The 18,398-nt window shown below is 40.9% G+C and overlaps 1 protein-coding gene across 1 annotated transcript; it reads right to left on the bottom strand.

Moving 5' to 3' along the window:
• Window positions 1-333: 333 nt before the first annotated feature.
• ube2b (ubiquitin-conjugating enzyme E2B (RAD6 homolog)) lies at window positions 334-8,117 on the bottom strand. Its single transcript, XM_030100650.1, has 6 exons — window positions 7,816-8,117; window positions 4,025-4,105; window positions 3,240-3,265; window positions 1,632-1,721; window positions 768-856; window positions 334-570 (listed from the first exon to the last, which is right to left on the bottom strand). The coding sequence occupies exons 1-6, from the start codon at window positions 7,857-7,859 to the stop codon at window positions 442-444; spliced, it is 459 nt and encodes a 152-aa protein (XP_029956510.1). The 5' UTR covers window positions 7,860-8,117; the 3' UTR covers window positions 334-441.
• Window positions 8,118-18,398: the final 10,281 nt, after the last annotated feature.

Here is an 18,398-nt window from a genome sequence, read left to right as displayed (position 1 = left end):
ATTTGGTGATGGACGAGCCCAGTTGTGTGCACACCGGCAAAACAAAAAAGAAGAAAGAAACAAAACTCAAAAGGGGGAAAATAGTCTGTAAAACTTAAAAGACTAACAGCATCAATCCAACCAAACAACAAAGATATATTACAAAATTCTGTTAGCAATAACTTATTTCACATCATGCAATAAAAAAAAAGTAAAATTAAGGACAGGAAACAAAGACTGATTTCCCCTCTCTCATTTTCTTTAAATGTATTGGCAAGCAAGTTAATGTCCATTTAGGTGTGGTTGTTCTTTTTTCAGGGTGGCACTTGAGTTCTTCTGATATAGTTGCTGTTTTTTTCTTCTTTTTTTTTTCCCCTTGATGATGGAGGTAAAAATGAGAGACTGAAGTACTGGGACGATGAAGAGAGGGTGATGGAGAGAGGAGCGGAGAGCGAGCGGGGCTCAGACGTCCACCCAGCTCTGCTCCACGATGGCCGTCACTCTCTTCTCATACTCCCTCTTGTTTTCCTGATAGAGCTGTGCGGCCTGGCTGTTGGCTGGACTGTTTGGGTTTGGCTCGTCCAGCAACGACTGTGGAAGAGAGACGATGGGAATATTCACGTCCGCTGGCTTGCCGACAAGGATAGGGTCTCTGGAGTGAGGAGCGATGAATGCACCTGTATTGCATGCAGTTTTCTCTGAACGCTTCCCAATCCGTCAACATCACACATCAATCCCTACAGTCGCGGTCGGAATAAGCGCGGCAAGAATTCAGAGGAGCGACCAACCTGGATGGAGGTGAGAATGGATGACACGTCGTACGTGGGGCTCCAGCGATTCTGAAGGATGTCTAAACATATACTGCCATCTGCGTAAACTGAAGAACAGAAAACACCACAAAAAAAAAAGAAAAACCATTAACATCACAAATATTTCAACAAACAGCCTGGTTCATTTTAAAGCACTTAATAACAATACTGTGAAATTTAAATGAAAGAGGCACACAGCTAAATTTCGGTTTTCATCCCTGACATGGCTTTTAGAGTTCCTCTTATTTCTGGTTGGTAGTTAAAGTCATCTTTATTTGGACCGGAAAGTAACTTGTGTATGTCTGCTTAGAATGCAGAATCCATCACTGTACTAAAACATCTTCAGCCATGGTCGAGGTGACTCGTTCTCTGGTCATTTCTTGGACTCACATAATACGTCGTGTTGTAGTTTAAAAAAAAAAAAAAAAAACATGTTCTGACCTTGGTAGAAAAACTAGCAGCACATCGCAAAATGGCCTTTCAGATCAAAACAGGACTGTGACTTTCTGTGATTCACTAGATTTCTTTTACAACCAAGCGTTTCACAATCTCACTAAAGAGCAGCTGAATGGAAGGAAACCGCCTGAATGGGAAGGAAAGGTGGACCCTGAAATTCTGAAATAATGGGCAGCAAAACTTAAACAAATAATAAAATAAAAACCATACTACATGTAAAATTTCACAACTGGAAAAAATCCATTCATCAACATACAAATGGAAACTGCAATCTCTGGTTTGGAATGTTTGTTTAAAATAGAAGGAGGCCGTTTTTTTTTTTTTTCCCTCTGCTCGTCGAATGGCATGCACGAGGCGCGACAGTGTTTGTGTGTTCGAGCTGCTTACCATTTGGGTGAAACATTCTGGAGACAAACCGAACTGTGGGAGGCTTGTTTGGGTACTCCTCTGAAAACTCTATCAGAAGCTTAAACGTTCCTGCAGAGAGGAGGCAGAGGCAGAGGGAGAATACAGATGTGAACGGCTGAGGAAGTCAGTGAGAGTGAGAGGGAAACAATTATGCTGCTATAAATATCTCCGGCACAACAAACACTGGGCCAGACCTGGAATCCGCGCTGGATGACGAACATGAAGGAAACGATCCACTAAAACCGACTGACATTCAAGTCATGTTGACATTTCCGAATTAATTGTAAAGTTGCTGCATTTTTGCTGTTCAGTAGCAGATTCTGCTCATTCACTATGTGAGGATCTAACCTCACTCAAGGACACGATTCTTCGGAGCAAAGCGTTAAATGAAGGGAAAAACCAGGGAAGTCCTTGATTCAATAAGCTCCTGTTGGCTCAGCTAGATACTGGAATCACATTCCAAGCTTAAAACACCAGCAGCAGCCCTCAAAGTTACTGATGCAGTGCGGCGTTCCGGTGCGAGGTGCTCAGTAATACCAGATATCACTGAACCTGAAACAGTCACACCAGGGAAAACCTGACAGAGATTATTTTTAGACTAAGTCTAAACGAGGTGGCTACAATTCCAGCGTTTGTCAAACATAAAAATATACACACATTTGCTCTATTTCCGGGGTCAGTTTCACCGAACAGGTTTTCTGAAAACTCTACGTCTAGAAAACTCAGAGATTTCAGTTTCACCAAGGGAAGTAACTTAACCCAGAGAACAATGAGTGGCTCTGACCTGCTTCAGTCCGTTACTGCAGTAACAGACTCTCTGGAACTAACGTGGTCCAGAGCACGCGCTTCCCTCGAAAGCCAACGTTTCTGACTCCGCCCACTTTCAGCCACACTGTTTCATTTCCTCTGTCATTCATTCAGCTGGAGAGCTTAGCAGAGCATATTTCTGTTGTCTGTCTTTTAAAACAATCTTTAAAATGCTGCAGATAATTAAATACTGGTCTGGACATGTTGATCAGACCATGGCATTTCCAGACAGTTATCTCTTTTTAGCTGTACAGTTTCACCTCTTAGTCCATCATCTACATACACCCTGATCAGTCCTTTTTTTATGCAATTTCAGAGATGCAATATAAATACCTATTTAAAGATGAGAAGACATTTATATGTGTGAAAGCAGCTTGATGCACCATCAAACAGACACTCAATATTTACTTCACATGGTAAAAACATGTTGAAACTCATCATGGTTCTCCTGCTTCGTGAAACGGACCCTGGTTTCATCAAATAGGGGGCAGTACGCAGTTAAAATGGTCCGATTGTTAAACAGCAGTGACAAAAATGTATTCATCAATAGGTCTAACTTCATCATTTCCTAAAGGTTCCAATAGCAGGGTTTTTTTTTTTTTTTTAATGCACAGACCGATTGTCTGGAACCACAAAGCGCCGCTGCCTGGAGAGCTGCGATCAGTGGTTTATAATCAGCAGGACGAACTGATCTATACAAAGCAGAGTAAAGTCCATTCCAGATCTTGGGTGAACATGAGCCAAAAAAAAACTTGAAATTTATCAATATGTCTAACTCACCATCTTCAAACGGTGTTCCCACAGGCCTGGAGGAAACAGAGAGAGAGAGAACGAGTTACATTTTATAAATTCCAGAAGTCCCTGCTCTGGTACATAGAATAACCATTCAAGTCTCTCCTTGAAGGGGGAGACAGCAGAGGCTTCATTTACTCAGCTCTTCACATTCATGCAGTCCCAGTTCAGGGGCCAATTACAACAGCTGCCTTCACATTTTACATTTCTGGCAGCTTTCCCCTTTGAATTATTTGGGAAACTAATATCGAGTCTATTTTTATCCCCTCGTGCCCCGACTGAGGTTTGTTGTTGTTACGCCTTGTTTCTCCGCGCCGGGTTTTCAGTTACCTTTCAGCTGCCTGATTTGTTTGTGTTTTTTAATATTTTAATACTTGAAATTCAATCACATGATTCTGGTTAAAAAGGAACCCCGGCATGGTTCTTCATCTTGCATGAGTCATTGTCTTTTCAGGCTGTACAAAATTATGCACCAACTGAGTCGGGAGTCACAGAAATAACTCACAGTTCCATCTTTATCCATCCTTCCTGTTCTAATATGCGTCCTTGTCTCAATAACTTCAGTGTCTCTCAAGCTTTCTTTCCATCAAACACCCACAGTGACTGAGACTTTTCCAGACAGCACTGACTGCAACGAGCACGACTGCAATCAAAAAATATTTAAAAGCAGGAGAACAGGGGGAATGACAATGCGAACGGGGGGGGGGGGCATCAGTCTCGGAGCGGCAAAGTAAAGAGAGAGAGGGTGGAGTTGGATTTAGAGCATGACTCACCCAAAAATTACAGCGTTCCAAAGCATGATGTTGTTCTCTGATGGTGCTCCACTCACGCCGGTGGGAGGATCTTCTTGAAGTCTGTGCAAGACAGAAAAAGAGATGTTAGGGGGGGGAAAAAAAAGACAAAAGGACTGAGAAATAGAAAGAATGAGAGAGGGTAATAAGAACAAAACAAAACAAAAAAAGAAAGGAGCACAGAGTAAAGTGAGAAAGATTATGAAAAATGAAAGCAAAATGACAAAATAGATTGCAAAAAAAAAAACAAAAAAAAAAACAAAGATTAAGACAGGAAGAAAGAGCCACAGGGAGAAACACTGACACTGGGATGGATGAGTGCATGAGGGCTTTAATTAACACCTTGACTGCAGGATAATTATCAGTCAGACCACGAACTGCTGTATCAACATCACTTTTAAGAGACAGCCAGACTCGCAGGATCAACTGCACGCCGTCCATCCGGCTGTCACATGCCACCGTTAATATGTACCGCGACTGCTCATCCAGCGCGCCACTGTACGGCGGCTGTGTCTTCAGTGACCACCACAGCCGCCGGCCATGTCCACGCTAAGCACTTTAACTGCTGAGTCGTCCTTCACCCGGGGTGACTTATCGCTGACGTTTTCATGATCAACCCGATCCAGATGGAGCGCCGAGGAGACGCACTCCGGAGAGCTTCTGTCAATACATGCTGATTTTGTTACTCCTGCCATCAGTGATGTTTATTGAATTCACTATTTGTTCTATTCACAGCCTAAAGGCTGCCTGCTGGGGAGGAACTCGCTTGCAGCTGCAGGGATGAAGTGAATAAACTGAAGAAGCGAGCAATTAGGAGTAGCGACAGAACAAGAGAGGCTTCTAAATATTTCCTTGAATAATGACAGAAGATTGATGAATAGTTTGTTTAGCTGATACAGATGTGCTAGTTTGACTTGTGAGAATTAAATTATTACATTTATCTATTTGGGTTTTTTTTTTCAGTCAGTCAGAAAACAGTGAAAAAAATGATGTGAATAAAAACTGGTGGATAAAAAATCTTTATCATGTCCAGTTTTGTTTATTTTTGATTTTATGTTATTTTTCTTAATTAAAAAAACAAGTTTATGGGACACGTAAAAGATGTCAAGACATCAGCAGGACTTTAAGGAGCATTTCTCCTTCATTTTATCGGTCTCCACTCCAAACTCATGTTTCATCCGAAGGCCCAAAATAACCACGGATGAATTAATCATAATTGAAAACCATCAAGACGTCTGCAAAGAAATCGTCCCCGGGCTGTTTGACTGACACCAGGTTCTCCGAGTTGCGGTACAAAGGTGCCACAGCAACAACTGCTTGGCAACAACAGCACTGACTGATCAAAACACACAGGTGTCACAGGTTAAATTAAGTTTCCAACAACAGTTTCCATCTGATTAAACTGCTGACCTCTCGCCGCTATTAAACAAGCTCTCAAAACTGGACCCACCCGACAGTCCTGTGTGTGCTCAAAATGAAGCGCACTCACTAGAACACACTGAGTGCTCACTGACAGAGCTTTATATCACCACTGAATACGAGTCCGATCCAGCAATCACTGCAGACCATGTAGCCCCACAACCCAATGGCCAGCATAAAAGCTGGTTTAATAAGAGCTTACAGCTATAAAACAAGGTAGGCTGATTTGTGTGTGGTGAGTGCAGATCCATGTCTAAGTCCCTTGCTGCAGACAGACCCACTACAATTAACCTCATTTACAGTAATCTGCCGGAGCTCGGTGCCGGTAGAGAGATGCTCCACTCAAATCCACCGCTCCAAACACCAAAAGTTACTTTATTACTAAAAAAAGGGAAATTAGATAGAGGTATGGGATGATTGTGGGGCTGAAGGGAAACTATATGATGTTTTATGAGCTTAATTAATTAGGCTTGTCAGAAAATTCAGTGTTAATACCTGAATATTATGAACTACATACAAGAAATTGAGGGTATAATTTCTGAAACTGAGACCAAATCTGTGTTGTTGTTTTTTTTGGTTTGAGAGACACTACAATGTATTATACACAGGCAAATCAATGGATTGAACAGAAAGAAGAAGCTTGACTATGAAGTCAGATTACTCACCCGAAACTTAAAACTTAAAAAAAAAAAAAAAACAAGTCGGTGGGAATTGGCTGAAGCAGGTTGTGTGTGGGCCTTTCCGTGTGCAGTCTGCATGTGTGAGTTTTCTTCAGATACTTTAAATTCCTCCCACAATCTCAGGTTTTTAGGCCTACTGGTGAATCTCAATTCACACAGGGGGTTGATTGTGTCAACCTCTCTGTGTTTGCTCCGAGATAGACTGGCGACCTGCTCAAGCTGTAAACTCTAACTTCACTCCATAGACGACTGAATGACTGCAGTGCTCCACAGCTCCTGGCTAGATTCGGCAGTGTGAAGACACATGTATGGATCAATGGTGAGGTCATATGAACATAAGCCAGACGGACCTGGTGACTGTCATACAAACGCTGAAAAAATGAAAGTGAAGGGACCGAATAGACTATTAAAAAGATAACTGGCAGAGAAAGGAAAGTGAAATCAATAGTCAAACAGATACATGACATTATGAACTTGCTTTCTATTTCACACATTTTGTGTGATTGTCTACCTCAAAAAGGTGGTAGGGTAATAGCGACTGGCCTCAGGGCAAAGGCGGGGAGCTTAGACAGGTAGCAAGTTACAGTGAGCCATTTCATATCCCAATCAAAGCAATCCAAATAATCAAAACATATGTGCTTCACAGTATTGAATGAGGAAATTATTTGGCATACTCGATGAAACAAATGAGGTTAAGAAACACCATATAGGCCTGAATTTCTCTTGTCAACCCTTGGTATGGACACAGACTGATTGAGGCGTCTGCCATTGTGTTTCCTCTGCCTCAGTGTCACAGTTTACCACCTGGGGACCTGCACCAGAGACTAGAGTTACACTGACACCTTATCCAGCCTGCTTCAGCGTCTGTTCTCTCTAGAATGGCTTAGCATCTCTTTTCTCCCCACTGACAGGTGTGTGTGTGCGTGTGTAAATAACACACATGCACATTGTTTAGGATGCCATATGGAGCCGGGCAACAGATTGGAGATAGCAGGTATTACACGCAGCTACACCCGGCAGGTGTAGTGGCCCCAGGAAGCCAGGATGTGTTATTTTCGTGTCAAAGTACAAAGGATGAACACAGAGATCAGACATTTTAATCAAAAACAAGGCACCGTGAAGAGAGGGGATAGTTTGACCACAACCAGTTGTGCAACACTTGCAAGCCACGTTGCTGCCAAGGGCTGAAAGGACCCAAATGGAATTCATGCACCTATTTTCTAGCCGCAACTTACGGACTGCGCCGAAAAGCTTAATGAATCCTGTCACGTTTGGCTTTAGATCAGATCGAGTCGACCAAAACTCCCGGCTTGCTGGATCCAAGCCAGGTCTGGGATTGAGACCGACTTCAGCCACCTCAGTTCACCTCAGGTAGCTGAAGCAGCAAACTGCCCAGGAAGAACGAGAGGACCATCGCTATTCCCCCGGCACAGAAACACTGCATAAAACAAGACTGCCTCCTGCTATTGTCCAAAATTAACATTCGCAGCCTTCCTCAATACCCAAGACAGCACGTATCGCACAAACACGGCGACACCAGCACATATTTATCACAATAATTCGCCCCGTCTGGATTTTTAATCCAGTATTGTTTGCTGCTATCGCTGAGCTAGGCTTAGCATCGGTGGCTAACGCTGCTAGCCGCACACAAACACAGCCGAAACGATGAGGTACCTTTTAAAATCTCTCATAAGCCGTCTCCTCGCCGGGGTTGACATTGTTGAAAATATGTATAAAAAAAAGAAATGGGGAAAAAAACAGGCTACAGCAGGCACATAAAGCTGGATCCTGTCCGAAGCAGCCCCGGTGTGTTCTTCCGCCTGCAGCTCTTTTCTTCTTCTCTCAAAACAACTGGCTAGCTAGCTAAATATGGTGACGTCGGTTCTTAGCGAGCTGTGGCGAGAGGAGGTACATCCTCCGCTGTCACAAACATGTGCAGGTAAAGCCCGAATTACTCCCTCCAACTACGGATAAACAACGATTCTCACAAGGGTGGCATGTTTTATTCATATCAACACTTTGCACACTGTACGAGGATGAGTTATTTAGCCAGATAAGCACAGGCCCAGGAACCAGAAAGGGAAGTGGCTTGTTTACAGCTCTAAAAAAACGTCTAAAAATGTCATCAAAGCAAGGCAAAATACCTGAAAAATACCAAAAAGCATCTAAAATGACAATAAAATTTAATGTTTTTCAATTTGAAGGACTGTTACCAAGATGCTACAAATTTGAAATTAAACAAATCATGTCATTCAGAGTGAAACATGTTTTAATGTGAAGGCATTTCTCAGATGATAACAGTGAAAAAAAATCTGCAATAGCACACAACTTCTTAAAAGAACCACAGAAAGCTATCACAGAAAGTGAAAGTGTTCACAGAGGGACACAAAATCATCTACGAGAGGTACAACACTCCCACAAAGAAAGATAAGAAAACAAAACATCACAATAGTCACAAAAAGAAACACATGAGGTGCAAAAGTGATTCAGAACAACTACAAAGAGAGACACAAATTGAACATAGACACCCAAAACAGTAAGTGGGAGTCACAAAAATCCTCAAATAGAGTCTACAAAGAGGAACAAAATGAAAACTAAACAATGGGCCTATTTCCAACTCCAGCAACATCCCAAAACCTCCAAAAAGAAAAGCAAAATAATGTGGAAAAGTGCCACTAAACTGTCTAAAATAACCAGAAATAGTCTTTCTTTACAACATTTATGTACAACTTAATTAATTTTATGTAAACACATAAAAAAGCAAGACTACAAATGATAAAAAAAGACACATAGGGTACAAAAAGGATTCAGAACAATCACTGAGAGGGACACAACTTGAACATAGACAACCAAAACTATAAGTAGGAGTGACAGAAATACTCACCCAAAGTCTAGAGAGAGGTCTAATAAAATAAAAAGAAATAAGAGTAGAATATACAATGATCACAAAAGATGCAACACAGCAAGACCGAACAATACAGAACAATGTGGATGCATCCACAAGGTGCAATGATAAAAACATAAAATAACCAAAAGACAAGTTACAAAATTGTGATAAAGACACTTAAAACAACCACAAAATGACAAGCGAGAGTCATATATATCAGCCACTGGAGACCATTCCAACTGACGAGAATGGAGATCAGGTTAAGAATTACAGTGGTACACAAACTTATACCAACACATCTTTGCACGTAATGCAAAACGATACGGGCACAAAATAGCAAATACACTAAATATTAGCGACCAAGACAAACAAAAAATGCCTATAGAGACACAAAAATATAAAACAGAGAAACAACAGTATCTGAGAGGACCACAAAATGACCTTAAAGACTTTACTGGGTTGAGATAAAACATGAGGAAGGTACAATAAGGGGACATCTTGTGAGGATGGTCTCCTGTGCAGCCCTGTTTCCAGAGGAGTGTTCATAATCTGTTGATATTTTCGGCTGCATGTTTTTAAATATGTTTAAGTCTTAAGAAAATCCAGGCATTGCACAAAATGATCAAGTGTCAGTGTTGTCATGGTAACTGTGTGATTTATTTTCTGACTTTAAGGATACTCGTGCAGGGAAGTGCAGTCCAGTGTGGGCTTTCGTGCACTGTGCTTTATTTTCTGCTTTATTTTCTGATGATATCTTTTGTTTTTTCTGCCATATTGCCATAATGACAGCAAAAATACTGATTAAGAAAAAAAGAAACCACTGCAGAGCAAAGCTGTGTGCTGTAGCTGTGTGACTGATTAACAACAGCATTAATGTCAAGAATGACCTGTGTTGAACAATGTCATCCACCCGGTCCAGCCGTCAAACTGTGACTTATGGACGGATGACGGGTGAAAATAAAAATTAATGTGCGCTAGTCTAATAATCTACTCAGCAGTAAGTGGCTTACCTTAAAATCTACATAATCCATCTGGAGCTAATGCACTCTGTCTGCGTGGTGAGCCTGGAAAGTGATTAGCATTAGGTCAGCAGAAATATGAAGACTCTCTTACACTGGGATCTTTCCGTTAGTGCATGCATTGCCTCAAATGCTTTGTAAGAATTGAGGTTTACGCTCCGATTAGGATTTTCATCTGTAGGTTTTTCTGTATGCATATAAACTGACAGCAAATGTGTTGTTCTCATCAGCCATACACATGGACACACAGTCAGAAAATAGTACCAGCAAAAAGGAACACAAAGTTTTTTGACATGTTCTTCAGCTAAAAGCTTCAGGAGGGAAAAGTGCAGCTTGGTTCTGTCGCCAGTCCATCACAGGACAAACAAGAGAGACAGACAATTGTACAGGCACACTTTTACAACTACAAGCAATTTTAGAGTCACCACTTTTCCACAAACACGTGTTTTAGTGGAAGGAAACTGGGGTGCAAAAAACTGCATGCGAGTTGCAGTGAGAACATGCAAACTCCAAGGATAAAACAACACACGAAAGTTGTGTTTAATACTACTTACAGCAGAAAGAATAATTAACTTGCTGATGCATGATCGCAAACGTTATGAGTCTGTAAAGTGGTGTTGCTTGAAAGTTATTAACACCAGTGTGACTAACAGGAAATGGCAATAACTCCAAATATAACAGACCCAGTGTAAACATTGAGCTAGTTTTGTTATGACTTGTAGTCAGAGAGAAACCAAGAAGAATATTATTTCTGTCTGCGTTTTCTTTGGTTTTATTCTCATCTGAGTCTGTCTACCATTCTTTGTTTCGGTTGTTATTTTCTCCTCCCTGTTCTCTCTTTTATTTACTCCTTTCATTTGTTGTCAACAGCTCTTTGCTCATATATTTACAGTCTGTGCATTTTAATTGACTCAGCTGGCGGGATAAATTTAGTTTCGTTAACTGTGAGTATGCAGTGATGAATAAGAAGAAATGATAAATAATCAAAGGTTTCCAAAGCACAATGTAAAAACTGAGATGGCAAAACCATCCATCCATCCATCCATCCATCCAAGGAACATATTGAGAGTTCCTCCACTGCTTGTGTGGTTTTTCTCTATATTCCAACATCCTCCAACAGCCCAAATACATATGTTTGAGATTATATATTTTCTAGTGCCCTTGCATGTGTGTGTAATTTTCTGTTTCTGCAAAGTACCCAGTGAGAAACTAGATGAGAACATATAACCTCCACACAACTAAAAGGAAAAAGTTCCGATTAGTCCTAAAAACAGATTTAGATACTTTCAAATGATGGTCTGTCATTTTTTAATGACAAATCTATACGATTCTTCAGTCTTAATAGTGTGGAGTTATTGTGCCAGGAGTAATGCAATGAATTCAGGTATTGCAGAATCTCTGGAACAAACATTTGCGTTTTAATAAGTGGTTTTCTCATCTCGTGCTCTTAAAACTCTACATTTGTGACTCTTTAGTGTTCCAACAATTTTCCACCTGCTCATGCATTGTGCAAAATTAGCGCTTGAGAAATTTGGACTTTTCAAAAGACCTCAACATTTGTAGAAACTGACCAGTGCCAGAGTCATATGACCTCAGTCAATACGTTGAGTGACACATGTGTCGAAGTCCCTGTCCCACTGCAAACGCCTCGCTGAAATCCCACTCAGAGCTCCAGCAAACACCACTGGCTGCTTAATCAAGCTTGATCATTCATTTGGCTATTTCCTTGAGAGAGTCCAGATTGCAGCTATCAAGAGACCCAAAGCCCTGCCAGCCCGCTTCGATGTTGTGAGAATGTAGGTCAGACACGGACAAAAGGGGCCCGGCCGCAGCTCCCCCAAGAGCTGGGAATGAAAAGCATGTTTCTTTATGTAATGTGAAACACATTTACATCTTGTGCTGCTATGTGGGCTCTGGAGGGAGGAAACAGTGTGATCTATGGGATTTTTCTTTAAGCAGCGGAAAAAAAAAACCAGTAATTAGCTTTGAGCTCACAATAGGATGGTTAATAAGCTTGAACTGCTGTGTGAAACTCTTGTTGTTTAATGGAAGGAGTTTGTTTTTTATTACTTTTCTCACTTCTTTGTGAATGAAAATGTGGCCCTGTGTGTGTGTGTGTGTGTGTGTGTGTGTGTGTCAGAAGCTGGACAAAAGCCTGAACCTAGCCAAAATAGGTAGAAAGACAGTGTCACCCTTTCTGAGCTCAGGTGCTTTTAATAGAAAGGACAAAGAAATGTTGCTTCACTCTCTCTCTCAGCCTGTCTCACACACACAAGTACGGTCAGTGCTTTTTCTACTTGTAAGGTCACTGTCCTATGTTAATCAGCAAACTGTTTATGAAAAACAAAATATACTCTCAGAAGGGTTTTTTCATCCTATGAACCGCTGAATCCCAAATACTCAATGTTTCTCAGAGTTTCATGCTTGGTTTTTTTTATTTTTTACACTGGATTGGTGGAGTGACACAGGAATAATAAGACAAATGAAGGATGCAGAAGTAGACAAAGCGAGAAGAATCAACAAAAATATGCAATTAGAAGGTGTACTGAAAATGAGACAAAGAAACTGATTAAAAACACCTGAGAGGACAAATTAAAAAGCTGGACTATGAAAATTAGAAGAAAAAATAGTCCGAACAAAACAATAAATCAAAATAAAACTTCAAAAATATATATACAATAATTACAAAGTCACCAAGCTCTGTGACTCAGCACCAACCACCAACTTGTAAGACATGAAATCAGAATGCTTGAAAACTGTTCATCAAAGCTGGACAGTAATGTAGTCCATTGTGTCATTATATGCCTTCCATTCAAGCAATGATGCGATGTCTTTTTTCTCCAGATATCTAATTCTATTCTTTTGAAATGAACTGTACTTCAGTGTGTGTTTCCCTGTGTTCCTCTTTCTCGTGTTCCGTGAAGAGAACAGTCCTTTTCACCTCATGCACCGCTCTAATGATCCATTAGTCTCCACAGAAACCTGCTGGTGGCGACTGGAAGACTCTGGTCTGAGTGTTGGGGTGGGGCCTCGTCGGAGCCATCAGCAAAGAGCCATCAGCTCTAATGAGGAGCAAAGCTTAGAGATGGTACAAGCTAATTGTCTCATTAGAGCCTCCATGTCTCTTTACATCTGCATCGCTGATGGGGGTAATTAAATTACACAGCTGAGTGGGTGAACATTTGGATAGTTGGTCATGTCCGTGCACCGCAGGAGCGGCACGGTGCAATTCTGGGATGTGTGAAGGGCAGTCGTGCTTTTTCGACCATGATGAGTTTGGAGATGATTAAATGAACTCACTGCATCTGTACAAATTACACAGGATGATTTTGTAAGGTGGTGTCAGAGTTTTTGACCTTCAGTTATATCAGATACTGATGATCAACATTTTCCTGGTCCCACTGTTTCCCTTTAAGCGACACCCTGCACCCATCCTGGCGCACTGAGATCAGTTGCTTCAATGAAATTAGGTCAGCTTTAGACACATTTGCTTATAAAAGCATATCCATTTTATGTTTTTCAATTGATTTCATCAGTTGTTCTGACGCTCAAACATGATTCATTTGTTGCATTATTTACACAGTAAGAGACAACATTACTCCATCCTAATGTGACCTCTGTACCATGCTGACTCACACAGTCTCACAAGCTCATTCAAGTACTATTGTAGCTGTAGATGCACATTTCCAACCAATTTACTTTTTTTTTTTAATTAAGTTGACCTAATATATGAACAGTTTATTTTTCCAACCCATTACTTATCCACCCGATGGAGTTATATCATCTGTCTGTCCTCTCTCTCTCCACGTCCCTCTGTTCCTTCATGCAGCATCCTTGAATTCAACTCGATCTGATTTGTACCCTGAATTGTATGAATAAAATGATACATCTAGAAAAAAAATACTGATCAAAGTAGTTCTCAGATTATGATAATGTTCCAATGTGTTATTTGTTATACTGACCCATGGTTCTTTTGCTGGTTCACTGACACATCAACTAAACCAGCAACAAACTAGTATATTAAGTTGTATCTCACTGTCTGGTATTATGAATGTTTATTTTCCTTAACACTGTTTATAATGTAAAGACAACTGAACATGTGCATGTTGTCCTGTTCTCAGTTAAAATAAAAAGCAGCTGAAGTTTCTCTGTGTGGACAGCAGATGGTGCTCAGGGTCCCAAATGGGGGCAGGACCCTGTTGTTGTCATGGTTTCAGGTATCCCAGAGACAATACTGGATGCTAATTGGTAGACAGATAAGGAGAGAGAGGGACTGCTGCTTCCTCTTTTTTCTTTTTCTTTTTAGTATGTATCTCTATATTTAGGTGGAACGTTTACTCAAAACGACATATAAGATCATGGATGACTGAGTAGGAGAAACTGTCAACATAGCAACTAAAAGCACCACCCTTTTCACTTCCTTCTTGTCTTGTGCATATGAGCAAGTGCAACACCACATCCTTACTTTTCTGATTTGTTATTTTTCTATATGGAAATGTGATTACTTGAGGCTCATCATCAGTAACTGCTTGTTCTGGTGAATGTATGATAATCAATATGCAAAAACCCTATATTCATGTATGCCATTAAAAAATGATGAGCTATTTGTACATATACATAGATAATGCACACTCAGTTCTTAATGTGTGCATTAATCTCTTTCAATCAGCAGTTTTTCATGCTGTGGTTAATATCACATGACTTCACATTGCACCACTGATGTAATGCTGTGTATGCCTGATAAGCCACTGTTACACAACCAATGGCTGTCTTTCTTTTACGACGATGCACCGTGTCCCCTGCCTCACCCTCTTCCAGGGTTTGACTGGCTCCTCTCTCCTCCTCTGTGATAATGCAGGCAGTATTACCGTCTGACTTTTTTCCAAAGCGTCCCATTTGTCATGACATTTTCCTCTGTCACAAACACATATCTCGGGTCGTGTTGTTTACAAGGTTCAGCTATTCACTCTGATAGCTTGGCTCTCGCATCAAACATGTGTTCCGCATCTGCTCGCAGAATTAAAAGGGCTTTTATCCCAACCACCTTGGCACACATGGAGAATATAAATTTAGGCGTTGAACAGCAGAAGCCACAAACAGGTACTGGCTTTCATGTCCAACTGGAAACAACAACGGACTGCAGGACCCGCTGATAAAATGCAGCGGTTGGATTGGCCGTGATGAAAGAATCATGTATCATCGTTTATCCTGCCTGGCATGTTCCGGCTCACAGAGGCTCCATCCTGTCACAGAGCAGAAGAGAGTTGTGTTACTTTGGATTACAGTCTTTCATTGTGCTGGCTGCCTGCTGTCTTTTCTCTCTTCATGCAATAGTGACCAACCTGTCATTGCTTCTATACCGAGAAACAAACCTTTGGGACACTCTGTTGTTATCAGAGGCGTCCATGTGGTTGAAGAGAAAAGATAACCAGCAGAACAATCCACCTGTTAGAATGTAATCTCCTTTGAGTCACTTCTGTTGACACTTTCCAAAGTAACAGCTGCTGTTCTGTTGCATGATTTAGTTACTCACACACACACAATTAAAGAAGAACTGGCAGACGTTAACCTGCAGGCAACAGAAACCAAAAGTAGTGGAAAAACCCACATAATTTTTGGTTTTGTTCAACATGTTGTTATTGAAAAGAGGTTTTCTGATCTCTCTGGAATTGGGATCCAAAACAGACACTTGACTTACTTTTTGTTTCATCTGCACTTGGATTAAGCCAAAAGAAACCTCTGAATAAGTTAAACAGAGTTGACAGATGCTTCACATTAGTCTGTCTAATCCACTGAGATAGAGGCTCAAAAATGAGACCGTATAGATCAGCCTTTTCTAAATGTGATCAATAAAACCACTTGGTGAATACTTATTGTCTTTGAAATTGCATTTGTTTTCCACTTGCAGCTCAACTTGGAAAACAATGTACGTATTTCTGTGGGTTTTATCACTATTGTATGTGAAAATGTTTTTTTTTCATGTGAACTTGGTGTGACTGATGTAGGAAGCGTGCAAATGAGATTTCCTCTTTTTCCATAAATGTCCCACTAACTCATGACCATGACAGTGATTCGTAAGAAAAAATAACAATTCTATTATGCACAGCTGTAATTGATAACAACGGCACTGTTCTCCAGGCAATCAGTATTCCCCACACTTGTACAAATGTCACCTTAGCATGTGTGCCAGCAGGGGAGCATCCCTCTTTCATCGTGCCTGCCGTTTTATCGTCTCCACAAAAGGAACCTAACAGGTTTAATTTAAGGTGCGATGACTGTTAATGAACGTGCTACTTGTGCATGTAACGGAGCGTCAGTGGGCGGCTCGACAAGGAAGAGCAGATTAATTCTTTTACCATTGTTAGTGTTTGATGTTTGAAATCTTTGTGTGCCAGAAAGAAAAGGTAAATACAAGGGACAAAAGAGTTGGGAAATGTTTTGTTTCACAGGCACAAATACCACATACTGTATGCTTTATTTTCCAATGGAACATCCTTGACCTCTGTCAGCCTCTGTTTGCGGCATTTTGACAGGTCTCTGGCACAAGTCGCACTTCTCCCTCTGAGTTGTGGAGCAGCCCTGGTGCAGACACAAAGAAGTAGGTCATAACACAACAAAGAGGCGCCTGTCAGAGCTGGAACCACGCAGGGCTAAAAGGCAAGGAGCACAATGGAGCAACAATAACTTGAGATTGAGATGCTGTGAGTTCATTGTTATAGGTGAATGCGTCTTTATACGTTGACATGGCAGCGGGTTTCACTTCAAAATAAAGAGTTGATACGTCATTCTGAAGAGGGATTAATCACAGGCCATTGTCGGATAGATGAGGAATGGAAGCCAAATAAATGACTAACCAGGCGGCAGGTGACAAAAGACTGTTCTTCAAGTATTTCTTTATGTTTCTGCAATACAGTAATAATACTGAGTGTAGTCATTACGTGTAAAAATAATTATCTGTGAGAAAATAGCAGCGCTGTCATTAAATTGAAGAACATGTGATCAGAGTGATTGGCGCCACTGGTTGGCAAAAGCCTTTCAGTTTGGAGTTTGCATGTTCTCCTCTCCTATTCGACTCTCCCTCTCTCTCTCCCTCTCTCTCTAGCTGCAAAGCCGTATTTAGCCTGCAGCTTGTTGAAGCACAGACGTGTTACTTCAAAGAACATACTGTGCCTGCTGTATTTCCTGTTGCCACTGGCTGTGTGTTTTCATTTTGAATAAGGAATCCAGGCAACAGGAAATGACTGTGTCAGTATTTCAGTTTTTCTCTGAGGCAAGTCACACTTTGAGATTAGAGTAATTATGCTGTAATGGATAAATAAAGCAAAACTGCTGACAAAAAAGGATTTTATTCGTTCTCCAAAGCCCTGTGGAATATTTGACCACACTGGAGCCCAAAGAGCATCCTTTTGAAATATCTTTGGCATGATATGATGTCAGTAATTTTACTACTAATACATTAATTTCTTAAAAAAAAAATCCTGATAAAGAGTTTGGATTTGAAAAAAATGAAAGAAAATTTGTCTTTATGAAGCATTGAGCCATAACATCACTGGGCTGTTTGATGATGGTGGTGAAGAGCATTTGATCGAACATCATTTGCATATCATCCAGTGACCCTCAGTGCTCCCTGGATGGAGTTATTTTAATCTTGGAACACACCACACACATCAGGATATAAACGTATCATCACAGGATAAAGGCGATCACTCACAGCAGCTTTGCATCGATTTGCAGTGACCCCTTGCCTCGGAGGGAAAGCCAAGGTGAAGCCAAACCACGCAAGCAGAATATCCCCCCACCAGAGGGGCAGTCATCGGATCCCCCGCGTTGTTGGAGTCAGACATTCAAGCCGGTAACGTTCTCACTGTGCACGTCTCACATGCCCATGTGTTGATCACTTTATTCCATGTGTTTGTAGACCGGTGCCTGTGGTTTTTGCACCTCAAATGAGGTTTGGTCTTTGTAATGAGGGGCTCCATCCACTGCAATAATCTGACCGTGCTGTGTGTTGATATGATAAGCTTCTCAAACAATGTACAGGCAAAATGCTACATGAAACATGCATTGTTTTACATACTTCCAGTCTGCATGGTGTTTAAGCAGATGCAGATGTATTCCTAGTTGTCCCACTTTCTTTTGAGCCTGTAAGTGAACCTTGAAATGATGGATTTTATTTGAAAGTCACTCACATGTTTTCATCCTGCATTTTGATACAAAGTCAGAAATAGCTCTGACACTGCAATATTTCTACATTGCATTTTTTTTTGCATTATTTACACATTCTTGTGGAAAAATCTGCATTCCAGTTTTGTCATTTTTGTTCTCTATCTACATTTTATAGACAGATGACT

The sequence above is a fragment of the Salarias fasciatus genome, chromosome 10, assembly GCF_902148845.1.
Source record: "Salarias fasciatus chromosome 10, fSalaFa1.1, whole genome shotgun sequence".
Lineage (NCBI taxonomy): Eukaryota > Metazoa > Chordata > Actinopteri > Blenniiformes > Blenniidae > Salarias > Salarias fasciatus.
Note: the sequence above shows the minus strand (reverse complement) of the source record. Positions and strands in the feature narration are given on the sequence as shown.